We start from the raw sequence: 18857 nt of genomic DNA, 5'->3' as shown, positions 1-18857 counted from the left end.
CGCAAGGGTGTCATCAGCCATGTCTTCAGTGGAGAGCCCTTCAGTTTTAATCTACCAACATTTTCTGGATTCTGGGGAGGATTGGAAAACTGCAAATGTAATGCCCCTGCTTAACAAAGGAGGCAGACAGAAAGCAAGAAACTACAGACCAGTTGGGAAAATGCTGGAGTCCATTATTAAGGAAGCAGTAGCGGGACATTTGGAAAAGCATGATTCAATCAAGCAGAGTCAGCATGGTTTTATGAAAGGGAAATCATGTTTGACAAATTTGTTGAAGTTCTTTGAGGATGTACCGAACAGGGTGGATAATGGGGAACCAGTGATGTGTGTATTTCGATTTCCAGAAGACATTCCATAAGGTGCCACATAAAAGTTTACTGCAGAAGATAAAAGATCACGGGGTTGGGGATAATATATTAGCATGGATAGAGGATTGGCTAACTAACAGAAAACAGAAAGTCGGGATAAATGGATCATTTTCCGGTTGGCAAACAGTAACTAGTGGGGTGCCGTAGGGATCGTTGCCGGGGCTTCAACTATTTACAATCTATATTAATGACTTGGATGAAGGGACCAAGTGTAATGTAGCCAAGTTTGATGATGATACAAAGATGGGTGGGAAAGCAAATTGTGAGGAAGACACAACAAATCTGCAAAGGGATATAGACAGTTTAAGTGAGTGGACAAAAATTTGGAAGAAGTATAGGGCCCAAGTTTCGAGCTGAGCCTAGAAAGGCACAGCCCCAACCTGGATGCCCATTTTTCGTGCCACAAAGTGTGCCTAAAAAAAACTTCCAGATTCTCCGGCTCCCTGCTGGTCCTCTGACCCTCGGTGCAGCGCAGCAGGAGCTGTAGGGGGCGGAGCTAGGTCCCTGCGCTGAAAACAGTGCCGGGACCTCTGCACATGCTCGCTACAGTGGGCGCGCATGTGCAGTAGCTCCAGGCGCCCGAAACTGTGTGGGAGGGGCCTGAAGCACGCAGCCCCTAGCCCTGGCCGAATGGCCTCACTGGGGCTGCATGCATAAGGCTACCTCCCACGCCCAGCTCCTGCTTCCTCTCGACCGGACCCGACCCGACTTGACTCCCGCTCCCACCCCCCTCACCGGACCGCCCCCCCCCCCGACCCGACCTCCGCTTCCCCCGCTCCCGACCGTCCCCCCCCTCCCCGACCGACCTCCGCTCCCGACCGATCTCCTCCCCCCCCCTCGACCGATCTCCGCCCCCCCCCCCGACCGACCCCCCCTCCCCTCCCCTCCGCCCCGAACCGCGCTCCCCCCGATCCGCGCTCCCGACCCCCCCGGACCCCGGACCCGACGCCACCTACCTGTCAATCCGGAAAGTTTAAGCTCGAAGTCTTGGGCCCGGCTGGGCCCGGCCCGTTCAGCCTCCCTCTCCTTTCTTTCTCGCTCACTTTTCTCTCCCTCTCTCCCCCCTTCTCCCCCCCTTCTCTTCCCCCCCTTCTCTTCCCCCCTCCCCTCCCTCCCTCCCTTCTCTCACCCCCCCTCCTCCCTCCCTCCCTTCTCTTCCCCCCTCTCCTCCCTCCTTTCTCACCCCCCCTCCCCTCCCTGCCTTCTCACCCCCCCTCCCTTCTCACCCCCCCCTCCCCATCCTCCCTCCCTTCTCAACCCCCTCCCCTCACCCACCCTCCCCTCCCTCACTTATCACCCCCCTCCCCGCCCACCCCCTCTTCCCCACTCCACCACCCATCCTCCCCTCCACCCCCCCTCCCCATCCTCTCCACCCCTCGCTGTCAGAAACACAGACACTGACAGACAGAGAGTGAGAGACACACACAGACAGACAGACAGAGAGATAGAGACACTGACAGAGACACACTGGGTGGGGGGGGGGGGGGCATCCCAGCATGCTGTTGGAGGGCTCCCGGTGCTGCAGTCGGTAAGTAGAAAATGTTTTATTTATTGATTTTTAAAAAAAAATTATTTCTGATTAATTTTTTTTGATTGGTTTCTTGGTTGATTTATTGATGTTTTTATCATTTATTATTGATGATGGCTCTTTATTTGTAAAACTGAAGTGTTTAATGTTTGTAAACTTCCCTTTAAACCTCTCTCCCCCCATTCCCTACGCCTGATTTTCTAAAGTGTAGACAAGGTTTTTTCGAGCGTACAAAAATCTTCACTTACTCCATTCTAAGTTAGTTTGGAGTAAGTTTTCACTGACGAAACTTTGAAAACAGGCGTAAGTGGCCGGACACGCCCCCTTTTGAAAAAAAAATTCTATTCCAAAGTGAAACTGTTCTAACTGACTAGAACTGGAGCAAACTAAATGCCGAGAATTTGAATTTCTAAGATACTCCGTTCTGCACCAGTTGCTCCAAAAAATCAGGAGTAACTGAGGCCAAAACTTGGGCCCATAATGTGGGAAAATGTGAGGTTATCCACTTTGGCAGAAATAATAGAAAAGCAAATTATAATTTAAATGGAGAAAAATTGCAAAGTGCTGCAGTGCAGAGGGACCTGGGGGTCCTTGTGCATGAAACACAAAAAGTTAGTATGCAGGTACAGCAAGTAATCAGACAGACAAATGGAATGTTGGCCTTTATTGCAAGGGGGATAGAGTATAAAAGCAGAGAAGTCCTGCTACAACTGTACAGGGTATTGGTGAGGCCAAACCTGGAATACTGCATACAGTTTTGGTCTCCGTATTTAAGGAAGGACATACTTGCATTGGAGGCTTGTAAGGGGTGGTTTGCAGGGGGTCAGCTTTCCCTTCTGACCTTATATGAGCGGTTCCGAATCGCTCCCACACCCTTGGTTCTAGACACTGGAATTATGAAGGGACAGTGACAGACTTGGACAGACAATCGGTTTCAAGGTAGGAAGCAGGTATGGCTTTATTGTGTTTACAAAGAAGTAAAAGGCACACCTTTAATAACACACACAGACCAATACACACTGAGGGGTACAACACATTGAATAAATTGTCCAATTACAGCCTGTGGGAAAAAGAATACAGCTTAAACTCTAAATGGGGTAAAAAGGCAAATGCAGATACATTTACACAAGTTATCCCAGCCTCCCCTCTCCCAATTCCCCTAACTAACGAAGTTATAGCTCTGTGGGTTCAGGGGCTATGCTCACCAATCCCTTTTGACAGTTGCCGGTGAATCGTGGTTTCGGGGTTCGCTGCACTTGGCCTTCTAGGCGAGCCGTACCCCGGACGGAGGAGAGGACTTCGGACTGCGTAGTCTTTGGTTGGGGTGCGTCCGTTGATGCGGTAAGTTGCGTTTTGGATGTATCGGGTAAGTACCCACTTTCTTTGGTTAGGAATAGTTTAGTTAGTCCCTTTTGGTAATTTCTCACCCGTTGGTCGTTCCGAAGTAGATTGTAGAGTGGAAATAAATGTCGATTCTTCGGTTTTTGCTGAGTTAGTTTTGGTTGGTCGTTTCGCTGGTTGTGGTAGCCCGGGTTTGTCAATTTGGTTGCTGACAACCTTCCATTTCGTGGGCCTCGTGCTCGGTCGGTCCTTGACGATTTCTTGTAGGTTCCTTCACTGTTCCATTTCTTCACTCCCCAGCTCCGGCTGCTTGTGTCTGTCTGTGTTCCAGTCTGTGCTCTGCTTTCTGTGTTCTGCTAGCTTTTTGTTCTGCTAGTTTTGAGTTCTGCTAGTTTTCCTGTGTTCTGGTAGCTTTTAGTTCTGCTCCTCTGCGTGCTGCTCCTTGCTGGTCTCTCCTTGTAAAAAACTGGGGGATAGATATATTCCAAAAAAAAGGCTCCGTTATCTCCCATCAAATCTCTTGGGCTCTGTTTGAACTGTTCTGTCCATTGATTTTCAAATGTCTCCTTTGTCAGCAGTAACTCGATTAGGGTGTGAGAATGTGCTATCACTGGTTTTGCATTGTTTTAGAATTGTCCAGTTTCTTGACCATGATTTCCATTGTGCTTGATTGGGTAATTCGATTATCTCTTAGAGGGTGAATAGTTCCCCCAGACAGTCTGGGGTCTTTAATACACGAATTTGGCCCCACCTCCTGTATTTGGTAACTTTTTTTTTGCAGCCAAAATGTTGTAGAATCTTAAAATTGATATGCTCCTTCCCATAGATGTTTAGGGGATCTCAAGCTTCTGTAATTTAGGTCCATTTTGAATTCCCTTTCCTATGAGTCCAAACACTGGGGGGGGGGGGGTCTCCATGAATGCATCCCCTTTTATCCCCCGCAGGCTTCGTCTGCCCCTTTAAACTCATTTTAAAAGCCCAGAAAGGGATTCTTCTCCTCTGTAGGGGAAAGGTACCTGGAATCTTTGTGAGATATTGGTAAATTCTACAGGCTGTTCAGAGAAGGTTCACTAGGTTGATTCTGGAGATGAGGGGGTTGACTTATGAAGGTAGGTTGAGTAAGTTGGGCCTATACTCTGGAGTTCAGAAGAATGAGAGGTGATCTTATTGAAACATATAAGATAATGAGGGGGCTCAACAAGGTGGATGCAGAGAGGATATTTCCACTCATAGGGAAACTAAAACTGGGGGACATAGTCTCAGAATAAGGGGCCGCCTATTTAAAACTGAGATGAGGAGAAATTTTCTCTCAGAGGGTTGTAAATCTGTGGAATTCTCTGCCCCAGAGAGCTGTGGAGGCTGGGTCACTGAATATATTTAAGGTGGAAATAGACAGATGTTTGAGCGATAAGGGAATAAAGGGTTATGGGGAGTGGGCAGAGAAGTGAAGCTGAGTCCATGATCCGATCAGCCATGATTGTAATAAATGGCGAAGCAGGCTCGAGGGCCAGGTGGCCGACTCCTGCTCCTATTTATTATGTTTTTATGTTCTGATTTTTCCAAGAAACCAACCGATAAGTTTGGTCAGAGGTGGGAAGAACTGCGGAAGGGTGGACGGGTGCAGGATGAAAGAGTCATGACAACTCTCTCGGAAGCTTGCACACACATGCATGATTATCGGTTTGTGGTTGTGGACACGCTGCACATTGAGGGAGTGGAAGCACTTACGGTTCACAAACACTTCTGGGTAATGTGGGGGTGTCTTGATGGTCACATGTGTGCAGTCGATGATACCCTGCACCTGTGTTAAGCCAGCCAGAGCGCAAAGCCCGCTCAGTAACACTGGATGCATTAGTGGCGAAGTTTACATAAATGCCTGACTTATAAAGCATGGCATCAGTCACCTGTGTGATGCATGTGTTGGCAGTTGACTGCGAGATTCTGGAAATGTCTGCTGCAGATCCCTGGAAGAAGTCTGAGGCAAAGTAATTGGTAAGTGTGTCCACCAGGTCTTCTTCCAGTAAGCTACAAGTGTCTGACACAACCTGAAACAATAGCCTGAACATCCTGAAGTTCAGTTATGTCCTCTGCCTATATAACCTGTGTTGGGCGTATCATCTCCAGCGAGGTATCATCCCTGTGCAGATTGGTGAGGAGAAGGCAGCTGGTGTGGTTGCTGCTGCTGCTTGTGTTGCTGGTGTTGTTCTTCTGAACTCCAATGAGTATAGGCCCAACTTACTCAACCTACCTTCATAAGTCAACCTCCTCATCTCCAGAATCAACCTAGTGAACCTTCTCTGAACAGCTTCCAATACAAGTATATCCTTCTTTAACGACGGAGACCAAAACTGTACGCAGTACTCTAGGTGTGGCCTCACCAATACATAGAAACATAGAAAATAGGTGCAGGAGTAGGCCATTCAGCCCTTCGCGCGTGCACCGCCATTCAATGAGTTAGTATGCAGGTACAGCAAGTAATCAGGAAGGCAAATGGAATGTTGGCCTTTATTGCAAGGGGGATGGAGTATTCAAGCAGAGAAGTCCTGCTACAACCATTCGGCCAGGGTTAGGGGCTGCGTGCTTCAGACCCCTCCCACACAGTTTCGGGCGCCTGGAGCTACTGCACATGCGCGCCCACTGTAGCGAGCATGTGCAGAGGTCCCGGCACTGTTTTCAGTGCAGGGACCTAGCTCCGCCCCCTACAGCTCCTGCTGCACTGCGCCGAGGGTCAGAGGACCAGCAGGGAGCCGGAGAATCTGGAAGTTTTTTTTAGGCGCACTTTGTGGCACGAAAAATGGGCATCCAGGTCGGGGCTGTGCCTTTCTAGGCTCAGCTCGAAACTTGGGCCCTATACTTCTTCCAAATTTTTGTCCACTCACTTAAACTGTCTATATCCCTTTGCAGATTTGTTGTGTCTTCCTCACAATTTGCTTTCCCACCCATCTTTGTATCATCATCAAACTTGGCTACATTACACTCGGTCCCTTCATCCAAGTCATTAATATAGATTGTAAATAGTTGAAGCCCCGGCAACGATCCCTACGGCACCCCACTAGTTACTGTTTGCCAACCGGAAAATGATCCTTTATCCCGACTTTCTGTTTTCTGTTAGTTAGCCAATCCTCTATCCATGCTAATATATTATCCCCAACCCCGTGATCTTTTATCTTCTGCAGTAAACTTTTATGTGGCACCTTATGGAATGCCTTCTGGAAATCGAAATACACACATCCACTGGTTCCCCATTATCCACCCTGTTCGGTACATCCTCAAAGAACTTCAACAAATTTGTCAAACATGATTTCCCTTTCATAAAACCACACTGACTCTGCTTGATTGAATCATGCTTTTCCAAATGTCCCGCTACTGCTTCCTTAATAATGGACTCCAGCATTTTCCCAATGACAGATGTTAGGCTAACTGGTCTGTAGTTTCTTGCTTTCTGTCTGCCTCCTTTGTTAAGCAGGGGCATTACATTTGCAGTTTTCCAATCCTCCCCAGAATCCAGAAAATGTTGGTAGATTAAAACTGAAGGGCTCTCCACTGAAGACATGGCTGATGACACCCTTGCGGAGGCCAAGCAATGAGGCAGAGGAGCACTATAATCAAAGCCAGATCATGACCAGATGTGTACTAGAGCAAGCAATCGTGATGCTGAAGATGTGCTTCAGATGCCTGGACATATCTGGAGGAGCCCTTCAGTATGCACCAGCCAGGGTCTCCAGAATGATCGTTGTATGCTGCGAATTGCACAACAAAGTGCAGCAGTGATGATTGGAGCTGTAGGAGGAGCAGAGCGCAGAGCCTCCTCAGAGGAGGATGAGGAGGAGAAGCAGTTAGAACACGAGGAGGAGGAGGAACCTGAGGTGTAGATGGCACCAGCAGCAGCGCACATTCCTGTGTGGGAGGCCCGGGATAGATTCATAAAGGCACAATTTGGCTAATTTAGCTCATTGTAACTGTTCCAGTACAGTTGCAACACTGGCTTCCAGCCGACAATGTGGAAAACTGCCCAGGTATGTCCTGTCCACAAAAAAAGCAGGACAAATCCAACCTGGCCAAGTACCGCCCCATCAGTCTACTCTCAATCGTCAACAAAGTGACGGATGGCATCATTGACAGTGCTATGAAGCGACACATACTCACCAATAACCTGCTGACCAATATTCAGTTTGGGTTCCGCAAGGACCACTCCACTCAAGAGCTTATTACAGCCATCGTCCATGGACAAAAGAGCTGAATTCCAGAGATGAGGTGAGAGTGACTGCCCTGGACATCAAGGCAGCATTTGACTGAGGAATCCTAGTAACATTGAAGGCAATGGGAATCAGGGGGAAAACATTCCACTGGCTGGAGTCATACCTAGCACAAAGGAAGATGGTTGTGGTTGTTGGAAGTCAATCATCTCAGCCCTAGGACATCGCTGCAGAAGTTCCTCAAGGCAGTGTCCTAGGCCCAACCATCTTCAGCTGCTTCATCAAAGACCTTCCCTCCATCATAAGGTCAGAAGTGGGGATGGTTGCTGATGATTGCACAGTGTTCAGTTCCATTCGCAACTCCTCAGGAAATGAAGCAGTCCATGTTCACATGCAGCAAGACCTGGAAGACCTGGGCTGATAAGTGGCAAGTAATATTCACACCACACAAGTGCCAGACAATGACCATCTCCAACAAGTGAGAGTTTAACCACCTCCCCATGATATTCAACGGCATTACCATTGTCGAATCCCCCACCATCAACATCTTGGGGGTCACCATTGACCAGAAACTTAACTGGACCAACCACATAAATACTGTGGCAACAAGAGCGGGTCAGAGGCTGGGCATTCTGCAGCACACAGGTGACTGATGCCATGCTTTATAAGTCAGGCATTTATGTAAACTTCGCCACTAATGCATCCAGTGTTACTGAGCGGGCTCACGGCTTTGCGGCTCTGGCTGGCTTAACACAGGTGCAGGGTATCATCGACTGCACACATGTGACCATCAAGACACCCCCACATCTCCCAGAAGCATTTGTGAACCGTAAGTGCTTCCACTCCCTCAATGTGCAGCGTGTCCACAACCACAAACCGATAATCATGCATGTGTGTGCAAGCTTCCGAGAGAGTTGTCATGACTCTTTCATCCTGCACCCATCCACCCTTCTGCAGTTCTTCCCACCTCCGACCAAACTTATCGGTTGGTTTCTTGGAAAAATCAGAACATAAAAACATAATAAATAGGAGCAGGAGTCGGCCACCTGGCCCTCGAGCCTGCTTCGCCATTTATTAAGATCATGGCTGATCTGATCATGGACTCAGCTCCACTACCCTGCCCACTCCCCATAACCCTTTACTCCCTTATCGCTCAAAAATCTGTCTATCTCCGCCTTAAATATATTCAGTGACCCAGCCTCCACAGCTCTCTGGGGCAGAGAATTCCACAGATTTACAACCCTCTGAGAGAAAATTTCTCCTCATCTCAGTTTTAAATGGGCAGCCCCTTATTCTGAGACTATGTCCCCTAGTTTTAGTTTCCCTATGAGTGGAAATATCGGGCCCAAGTTTCGGGCCGCGCCTAAAACGGCGCAGTCCGGACCTGGAGGCCCGATTTTCGTGCCACAAAGTGCACCTAAAAAAAAACGTGCCTATTCTCTGGCTCCCTGCAGGCCCTCTGGAGCTGGGCGCGGCGCAGCACGAGCTGTGGGGGGCGGAGCCAGGTCCCTGCACTGAAAAAATTGCCGGGAACTCTGCACATGCGCGCTACAGTGGGCACGCATGTGCAGTAGCTCCAGGCGCCCAAAACTGTGTGGGAGGGGCCCGAAGCACGCAGCCCCTAGCCCTGGCCGAATGGCCTCACTGGGGCTGCGTGAATAAGGCTTCTCCCACCCGACCGGACTCGACCCGACCCCCGCTCTCCCCCTGCTACTCGACCTCTGCCTTCCCCCCGCCCCCCCCCCCGGACCTCCGGGACTCTTCACCCCCTCCCCCCGGACCTCCGCGACCCCACCCCGCGACCCACCCCCGGACCTCAGCGACTCTCCCCCCCCCGGATCTCCGCGACTCCCCCCCTCCCCCCTGAACCTCCTCCGCGAATCCCCCCCCTGGACCTCCGTGACTCTCCCCCCCCCCAACCCCGGACCTCGGCGACCCCACCCCGCGACCCCCCCCCCCCGAGACCCGACGCGACCTACCTGTAAATCCAGCCCGAAGTCTTGGTCCCGGCTGTTCAGCCTCCTTCTATCCCTCCCCTTCCTCCTCTCCCCTCCCCTCCCTCCTCTCCCCATCTCTTCCCTCCTCCTCTCTCTCCCTCCCTCCTCTCTCCTTCCCTCCCTCCTCTCTCCTTCCCTCCCTCCCTCCTCTCTCCCTCCCTCCTCTCTCCCTCATCTCTCCCTCCCTCCTCTCTCCTTCCCTCCCTCCCTCCTCTCTCCCTCCCTCCTCTCTCCCTCATCTCTCCTTCCCTCCTCTCTCCTTCCCTCCCTCCTCTCTCCTTCCCTCCCTCCATCCCTCCTCTCTCCTTCCCTCCCTCCCTCCCTCCCTCTTCTCTCCTTCCCTCCCTCCCTCCCTCCTCTCTCCTTCCCCCTCCTCTCTCCTTCCCCTCCTCCCTCCTCTCTCCTTCTTGGATCCCTCCCTCTCTCCTTCCCTCCCTCCCTCCTCTCTCCTTCCCTCCCTCCCTCCTCTCTCCTTCCCTCCCACCCTCCTCTCTCCTTCCCTCCCACCCTCCTCTCTTCTTCCCTCTCTCCCTCCCTCCCTCCTCTCTCGCTCCTCTCCTTCCCTCCCTCCGCTCTCCTTCCCTCCCTCCTCCCCTCCATCCCTCCTCTCTCCTTCCCTCTCTCCCTCCCTCCTCTCTCCTTCCCTCCCTCCTCTCTCCTTCCCTCCCTCCCTCCTCTCTCCTTCCCTCTCTCCCTCCCTCCTCTCTCCCTCATCTCTCCTTCCCTCCTCTCTCCTTCCCTCCCTCCTCTCTCCTTCCCTCCCTCCTCCCCTCCATCCCTCCTCTCTCCTTCCCTCTCTTCCTCCCTCCTCTCTCCTTCCCTCCCTCCTCTCTCCTTCCCTCCCTCCCTCCTCTCCCCATCTCTTCCCTCCTCCTCTCTCTCCCTCCCTCCTCTCTCCTTCCCTCCCTCCCTCCCTCTTTCCTTCCTCCCTCCCTCCTCTCTCCTTCCCTCCTCCTCTCTCCTTCCCTCCCTCCCTCCTCTCTCCTTCTTTCCCTCCCTCCCTCTCTCCTTCCCTCCCTCCCTCCTCTCTCCTTCCCCTCCCTCCCTCCCTCTCTCCTTCCCTCCCACCCTCCTCTCTCCTTCCCTCCCACCCTCCTCTCTTCTTCCCTCTCTCCCTCCCTCCTCTCTCCTTCCCTCCCTCCTCTCTCCTTCCCTCCCTCCTCCCCTCCATCCCTCCTCTCTCCTTCCTCTCTCCCTCCCTCCTCTCTCCTTCCCTCCCTCCTCTCTCCTTCCCTCCCACCCTCCTCTCTTCTTCCCCCCATCTCTCTCCTTCCCTCCCTCCCTCCTCTCTCCTTCCGTCCCTACCTCTTCTCTCCTTCCCTCCCTCCATCCTCTCTCCTTCCCTCCCTCCTCTCTCCTTCCTTCCTCCCTCCTCTCTCCTTCCCTCTCTCCCTCCCTCCTCTCTCCTTCCCTCCTCTCTCCTTCCCTCCCTCCTCTCTCCTTCCCTCCCTCCTCCCCTCCATCCCTCCTCTCTCCTTCCCTCCCTCCCTCTTCTCTCCTTCCCTCCCTCCTCTCTCCTTCCCTCCCTCCCTCCCTCTTTCCTTCCCTCCCTCCCTCACTCCTCCCCCCCTCCTCTCTCCTTCCCTCCCTCCCTCCTCTCTCCTTCCCTCCCTCCCTCCTCTCTCCTTCTTTCCCTCCCTCCCTCTCCCCTTCCCTCCCTTCCTCCTCTCTCCTTCCCCTCCCTCCCTCCTCTCTCCTTCCCTCCCACCCTCCTCTCTCCTTCCCTCCCACCCTCCTCTCTTCTTCCCTCTCTCCCTCCCTCCTCACTCGCTCCTCTCTCCTTCCCTCCCTCCTCTCTCCTTCCCTCTCTCCTCCCCTCCATCCCTCCTCTCTCCTTCCCTCTCTCCCTCCCTCCTCTCTCCTTCCCTCCCTCCCTCCTCTCTTCTTCCCCTCTCCTCTCTCCTTCCCTCCCTCCCTCCTCTCTCCTTCCCTCCCTCCCTCTTCTCTCCTTCCCTCCCTCCATCCTCTCTCCTTCCCTCCCTCCATCCTCTCTCCTTCCCTCCGTCCATCCTCTCTCCCTTCTCCCCCCCTTCTCCTCGCCCCTCCTCTCCTCCACCCCTCCACCCACCCCCCTCTACCTCCCTCCTCCTTTCTCACCCTCCACCTCCCTTCTCCCCCTCCACTCCCCTTCTCCCCACCATACCCCTTCTCCTGCTCCCCCCCTTCTCCTGCTCCCCCCCTTCTCCCCCTCCCCCTCCCCTCGCTGTCAGAAACACAGACACTGACAGACAGAGAGTGAGAGACACACACACAGACAGACAGAGGATAGAGACACACTGGGGGGGCCGTCCCAGCACATTGTTGGAGGACTCTCGGTGCTGCAGTCGGTAAGTAGAAAATGTTTTATTTATTAATTTTTTAAAAAATATATATTTTTTATTAATTTTTTTGGATTGATTTATTGGTTGATTTATTGATGTATTTATCATTTATTATTGATGATGGCTCTTTATTTGTAAAAGTGAAGTGTTTAATGTTTGTAAACTTCCCTTTAAACCTCCCCCCCCCATTCCCTATGCCTAATTTGTAACCTATGCCTGATTTTCTAAAGTGTAGACAAGGTTTTTTCGAATGTACAAAAATCTTCACTTACTCCATTCTAAGTTAGTTTGGAGTAAGTTTTCACTGCCTAAACTTTGAAAACAGGCGTAAGTGGCCGGACACGCCCCCTTTTGAAAAAAAATTCTGTTCCAAAGTGAAACTGTTCTAACTGACTAGAACTGGAGCAAATTCAATGCTGAGAATTCAAATTTCTAAGATACTCCATTCTAAACCAGTTGCTCCAAAAAAACAGGAGCAACTCAGGCTGAAACTTGGCCCCATCCTCTCTGCATCCACCTTGTTGAGCCCCCTCATTATCTTATACATTTCAATAAGATCACCTCTCATTCTTTTGAACTCCAATGATTATAGATCCAACCTACTCAACCTATCTTCATAAGTCAACCCCCTCATCTCCGGAATCAACCTAGTGAACCTTCTCTGAACAGCTTCCAATGCAAGTATATCCTTCCTTAAATACGGAGACCAAAACTGTACGCGGTACTCCAGGTGTGGCCTCACCAATATCTTGTACAGTTGTAGCAGGACTTCTCTGCTTTTATACTCTGTCCCCCTTGCAATAAAGGCCAACATTCCATTTGCTTTCCTGATTACTTGCTGCACCTGCGTAGTAACTTTTTGTGTTTCATGCACAAAGACCCCCAGGTCCCTCTGTACTGCAGCACTTTGCAATTTTTCTTCATTTAAATTATAATTTGCTTTTCTATTATTTCTGCCAAAGTGGATAACCTCACATTTTCCCACATTATACTTGATCTTCCAAATGTTTGCCCATTCACTTAAACTGTCTATATCCCTTTGCAGATTTTTTGTGTCCTCCTCACAATCTGCTTTCCCACCCATCTTTGTATCATCAGCAAATTTGACTACATTACACTCGGTCCCTTCATCCAAGTCATATATTGTATGACAAGTGAATATAGATTGTAAATAGTTGAGACCCAGCACCAGTCTCTACGGCACCCCACTAGTTACTGTTTGCCAACCAGAAAATGACCCATTTATCCCAACTTTCTGTTTTCTGTTAGTTAGCCAATCCTCTATCCATGTTAATATATTATCCCCAACCCTGTGAACTTTTATCATGTACAGTAAATTTTATGTGGCACCTTATGGAATGCCTTCTGGAAATCCAAATACACCACATCCACTGCTTCCCCCTCATTCACGCTGCTCGCTACATCATCAAAGAACTCCCGTAAATTTGTCAAACATGATTTCCCTTTCATAAAACCATGCTGACTCTGCTTGATTTAATTAGGCTTTTCCAAATGTCCTGCTACTGCTTCCATAACAATGGACTCCAGCATTTTCCCAACAACAGATGTTTGGCTAACTGCTCTATAGTTTCCTGCTTTTTGTCTGCCTCCTTTTTTAAATAGGGGCGTTCCATTTGCGGTTTTCCAATCTGCTGGGACCGCCCCAGAATCCAGGGAATTTTTGTTGATTACAACCAATGCATTCACTATCTCTACAGCCACTTATTTTAAGACCCTAGGATGTAAGCCATCAGATCCAGGGGACTTGTCCATCTTTAGTACGATTATGTTACCGAGTACTACTTCATTAGTTATAGTGATTGTATTAAGTTCCTCCCTCCCTAAAGCCCCTTGATTATCCACTATTGGGATGTTTTTAGTTTCTTCTACCGTGAAGACCGATACAAAATATTTGTTCAAAGTCTTTGCCATTTCCCTGTTCTCCATTATTAATTCCCCAGTCTCATCCTCTAGAGAACCAACATTTACTTTAGCCTCTCTTCTCCATTTTATGTCCCTGTAGAAACTCTTACTATCTGTTTTTATATTTCGTGCTAGTTTACTTTCATAATCTATCTTCCCTTTTTTTATCATTTTTTTAGTCTTTTAAAAGTTTACCAATCCTCTGGCCTCCCACTAGTCTTGGCCACATTGTATGCCCTTGTTTTCAATTTGGTACCATCCCTTATTTCCTTAGTTAGCCACGGATGGTTATCCCTTCTCTTACAGTCTTTCCTTCTCATTGGGATATATTTTTGTTGCGAGTTATGAAATATCTCCTTAAATGTTTGCCACTGCTCATCAACTGTCCCCTACTTTAATCTATTTTCCCAGTCCACTTTAGCCAACTCTGCCTTCATACCTTTGTAGTCTCCTTTAATTAAGCTTAGGACACTGGTTTGAGAACCAACTTTCTCACCCTCCAACTGTATTTGAAATTCAACCATGTTATGATCACTCATTCCTAGAGGATCCTTTACTATGAGATCATTTAGTAATCCTGTCTCATTACACAGTACCAGATCTAAGATAGCCTGCTCCCTGGTTGGTTCCACAATGTACTGTTGAAGGAAGCTATCCCAGATACATTCTTATGAACTCTTCCTCAAGGCTACCCTGACCAACTTGCTATGTCCAATTAATATGAAGGTTAAAATCGTCCATGATTATTGTCGTTCCTTTATTACAACCTCCATTATTTTTTGATTTATACTCCATCCAACAATGTAACCAATGTTAGGGGCCTATAGACCACGCCCACCGACTTTTCCCCCTTACTCTCTACTCCCAAATCCACACACATTTCAAAGGGAAAATTCCAGCCTGTGTGTCTCAGTGAGTATTCTACAGTCGGATTGGGTGAAGAGCCTCGTTGTTACTTGACCTGCTCACAGACAGAGCCCTGGAGAAGCGCCAGGCTGGAACTTATCTCTAAATAGCACAAGTTGCTGCTCAAAAGCTCGCCAAATCTTCTGTGCAGCTGTTAGCATGATGAACAACAAGCGCAGTTCCTATTGATGCTGAGGGCAAAATCCGAACCATTATGATCATTTTCTGATTTACTTCTTTGTAAGTTTATATTATACATAAAGCTACACACTCTCAGGACATGTTTTCGTATAAAGTACCTGACATAGTACACAATTCACAATGCTTCTAGGCAAATGTAGTGAGGGTTACACATAGTTATACAGTCCTATATATTAGGGTATGGTAACTCACGGAAATTTTGCTGATACAGGTAACTAATAGTAAAACTGGTAAATCTCAGATTCCCATCTTAACCAACAGTAATACATTAACTCACTGATAGTAATCGGTGTAATGCCCCAATATTCTACCTGTAACTTGTACTAACCCTATAACCCGCTGATATTCACCCTGGAACTGTCGCCAGAATCGCCCTGCACTCCACAAGGCGCAGTCAGGCTCCCCAGTCGGCCACTTTTAACAGGTCCGATTTCTCTTTCTATCTCCTTGGACTCTGGTTTGAACTCCTGTTCCATTTGAAGGTGACAACTCCGAACTGGGAATCTCAGTCAGAACTAGTCTGTACTTGGACTTAAAGTCACACTTCACGACACAGAGCAAACCGAGAGATCGCACATAGGGCAGCGGGCTTGGTGTTTCGGCACTTCTCACAGGGCAGGTCATCCTAAATTCAGCTCAGCACCAACATTTTAAACAACTTCCTGAGCTCAGACTCGATACCTGTAATAGCAAGTTTTCATAGAATGATAGAAATTACAGCACAGGAGGAGCCCATTCAGCTCCAGTGCTAGTGCTCTCTCCTCTAACCCCAATTCCTCCCCCCACCCAAGATCTTTTTATATTCTTGCTCTGCAAATATATATCCCATTCTCTTTGAAATGAGGTTTTCGTCTCTACCTCAACAGTCATGTGTGGTGAAGTATCCCACAGTCTAATAGATCTGAGTTCAAGAAATTTCTTCTTCCTTGCCCTTGTTTCTTCCTTGTTTTCCACCCCCTAGTTCCCCATTCGCCCTCCAGAGGAAACAATCGATCACCGTTTACCCACAGTAAGGTTTCACCTGCCCCTTTACAGACTGCTCCTCTCTCAACAAGACAATGTCCGAGGAAAATAAACCAGCTTCGAAGAAAGGCGCCAAGAAAGTCATCAAGAAAACACCACCGAAGGGCGGCAAGAAGTGCAGAAAATCGCAGAAGGAGAGTTACCCCATCTATATCTACAAATTGATGAAGCAAGTTCACCCCGACACCGGCATCTCCTCCAAGGCTATGGGCATCATGAACTCGTTTGTGAACGATATTTTCGAGCGCATCGCGGGTGAGGCTTCCCGCCTGGCCCATTACAACAAGCGCCGCACCATCAGCTCCCGGGAGATCCAGACCGCCGTGCGCCTGTTGCTGCCCAGGGAGCTGGCCAATCACGCCATGTCGGAAGGGACAAAGGCAGTGACCAAGTATACCAGCTCCAAGTAAAACTCCACGCTGTCCTGATAGAACAAACCTCTCTCAGTGCCACTCCCACTCACCACCCTGCTACTGCTCCTGGCTCTGTGGGAAATACTGGTCCCCTCACCCACCACCCGCTTGAGCCCCAATCCCATGACCACTAGTCCCCTTCTCTCCCACGACCTCCCATCCCCTAATTCACCATCTTTCCCCAGAGTCTCCATCTTTTCCCATGATCGTCAGTCCCCAATCCTGTTGAATCCCCCAGTCTCCTTCGCTTCCCTCTGCTCTCGAGCCCCTCAGTTTCAGAGCTCCACCTCCTGATTTCAAGCTGCCCCGATTCCAGAACCCTGGTGAGTTCAGTGATTCCAGAACCCTGGTGAGTTCAGTGATTCCCCGAATGCCCGTGATTCCCAAGCCTCCGGATTCGCCACTTTCCAGCCCTCGGTCGCGGGGAAAGCACAGAGCAGGGTTGATACCCCAGAGCAAGGGAGCGGTAACCCTGATTCCGGGTAACTCCTGGTCATTCCGTGGAATTTTCCTGTTAAGTTGCACCAATATAAAGGATCACACATATTGCATGTGTCGCTACAGAGAACATTTTAACCAAATATCACTTTAATGGAGTGGCAGTAATTGTGAGGGTTTATCTTAACAATACACAAGAGTTTATAAAATAAATACTTCATGTATTGCAATTCTTTGACAGTGCTAAATGTTACCCAATTACAGAGATCACGAACTTTCACTTTTTATCGAATAACACTATTGATCAAAAATTTAAAATAACCTATTATAATTAAAGCAATAGTACAGTTTAACCTGGATATTCAGCAACTTGAGTTACATTGTCCATTACATTACACAAGAAATAACTCCGAAAAACATTGCTTCTGAATGGTTTCTTGCAAGAAGTCTTTTTTCATAGTTTTAAACGTTTTTCAGATAAACTGTTCCAATCAAAATTCTCTGATAGTCCAATGTGCCCTCCCCTGAGGCGGACTACCATGGAAATGGTGCTTTTATTGACTATCTTGTATTCCGAGAAAGGGTCTTTATCTTCCAGTTGTGAATTATTATATATCAAGCGTCGTTCGTTTGGGCCATCTGCAGATGATAGATGCATATATAAATATAATGTATATGAATTAGATTTATACAACACAATACATTTAATAAGCTACCTCGATCATGATGAACCATTTTTTTTAAATTACACCACCAGATAAATTGCAGGCAATGTGAAACAGTAATAATATTCTGCCATTTAAGTAACAAATGTTACATACAGGGAGCTTCGAAATTATCGCCTCCTTAAACTGCAGGATGGTGGTGTTATTAAATTCTTCTTCTGAGCTTGCAATGTCCACTGTTACTGTTTGCCCTGCGAGTCCCTTCACAAATACTTGGTAGACTTTCTTTGAATCCATCTTAATATCTGAGAGGTGTTCTGCTGCCCGGTGAAACTCCCTTGCTGTGTAAGTGGCAAAATGCTCACGATGTATATATACAGGTTTCAGTTTCATTTTGTCCGTGGTGAGGATAGAAACTCCCCAATGTAAAAAAAAAAGGGAGAAATTTGTGTGGTTTGCGACTGCCTCCAGGGGGCACTAATGAGGCACAAACCATTTCTGGGGATGGGGGGGGCGGATGCAGTGGCACTACGAGCTCCCGCAAAGTAGCTCGGGAGTTAGCAGAGGTGTAAAACCGGTAGCGCAGTGATCCTGCCGGTAGTGCCCCGGGCCGCTGCACCTCCGACGATGAAGTCATCGCCGTGTGCGGCAAACCCAATTCATTCCGGGCGACCCCTTTTTGCCCCGCGGCGGAAATTGGGCAGCGCCCCGTGAGGCTACCGTGGCGAAGTCAGCGCCAGCCTCGCGGGTCACGAACCAAGCCGCACTCCGCTCGCGGGGCGAAAGTTAAAGGGGAGGTGCACGGCAGCATTTCGAGTTGTCCTCCGACTTACGGGTCCGGCCTCCATGTGGATTTTCGTGGGATCCGTGCTGCGATCATGCAGCCCGGCAGTCCCGGTGGCCTAGTGTAGGTCGCTGAAAACCCAGAAGAGCTCACAGCATGCCCTCCCCTTTAACGGAAGGGGAGAGCCCTGGAATCACATCAGCGATGGCCCCGACCTCTGAGAGACCATCAGCGGCAGGTCGGGGCCATAAAAGGCAAGCGGCAGCCTGGAAGCTTCTTCACGCAGAGGGTTGTGGGGATCTGGAACTCACTGCCTGGAAGGGATGCAGAAACCCTCACCACATTTAAAAGGTGCTTGGATGGACACTTGAAGTGCCGTAACCTGCAGAGTTACAGACCTAGAGATGGTAATTGGGATTAGACTGGATAACCTCTTGTTGGCTGGCGCAGATACGATGGTAAGTAGTGCAGGGAATCGAATACGGCCAGGGTGATCTCCTGGACTAGTTTTGATCGCCTGGATGGGTCGGAGAAGAACTTTCCCAGATTTTTTTCCCCCAATTGACCTGGGTTTTTAATCTGTTTTTTTGCCTCTCCCAGGAGATCATATGGCTCCGGTTGGGGTGGAGTGTAGAATGTTTCGGTGCAAGAGATGTCGCAGTTGCTTGGGGCGGACAGGTTGGGCCAAATGCTCTTTACCTTTCCGCCATTGTTCATTGTTCTATATGTAAGCTGATCAAGGGCTGTGTGGCT

The 18857-nt window shown here is 49.2% G+C and overlaps 1 protein-coding gene across 2 annotated transcripts; it reads left to right on the top strand.

The window, feature by feature from the left end:
- The first annotated feature begins 11963 nt into the window (after positions 1 to 11963).
- Positions 11964 to 16214, top strand: LOC139265300 (histone H2B 1.2-like). 2 transcript variants are annotated; one of them, XM_070882265.1, is made up of 2 exons: positions 11964 to 11991; positions 15862 to 16214. In XM_070882265.1, the coding sequence occupies exons 1-2, from the start codon at positions 11964 to 11966 to the stop codon at positions 16212 to 16214; spliced, it is 381 nt and encodes a 126-aa protein (XP_070738366.1). The 2 variants fall into 2 exon arrangements, with proteins under 2 accessions (XP_070738366.1, XP_070738367.1); XM_070882266.1 differs by lacking the exon at positions 11964 to 11991 and having other exon boundaries at positions 15840 to 16214.
- The last annotated feature ends 2643 nt before the right edge of the window (positions 16215 to 18857 follow it).

Source organism: Pristiophorus japonicus, chromosome 6 (genome assembly GCF_044704955.1).
Source record: "Pristiophorus japonicus isolate sPriJap1 chromosome 6, sPriJap1.hap1, whole genome shotgun sequence".
NCBI lineage: Eukaryota > Metazoa > Chordata > Chondrichthyes > Pristiophoridae > Pristiophorus > Pristiophorus japonicus.
Note: the sequence above shows the minus strand (reverse complement) of the source record. Positions and strands in the feature narration are given on the sequence as shown.

Bases quoted from the DNA above. Each gene is read 5' to 3' on its own strand.
- LOC139265300 (XM_070882265.1), top strand. From the start codon at position 11,964: ATGCCTGATTTTCTAAAGTGTAGACAAG. The intron at 11,992-15,861 runs GTTTTTTCGAAT...AAAATAAACCAG, and splicing joins TTTTCTAAAGTGTAGACAAG to CTTCGAAGAAAGGCGCCAAG.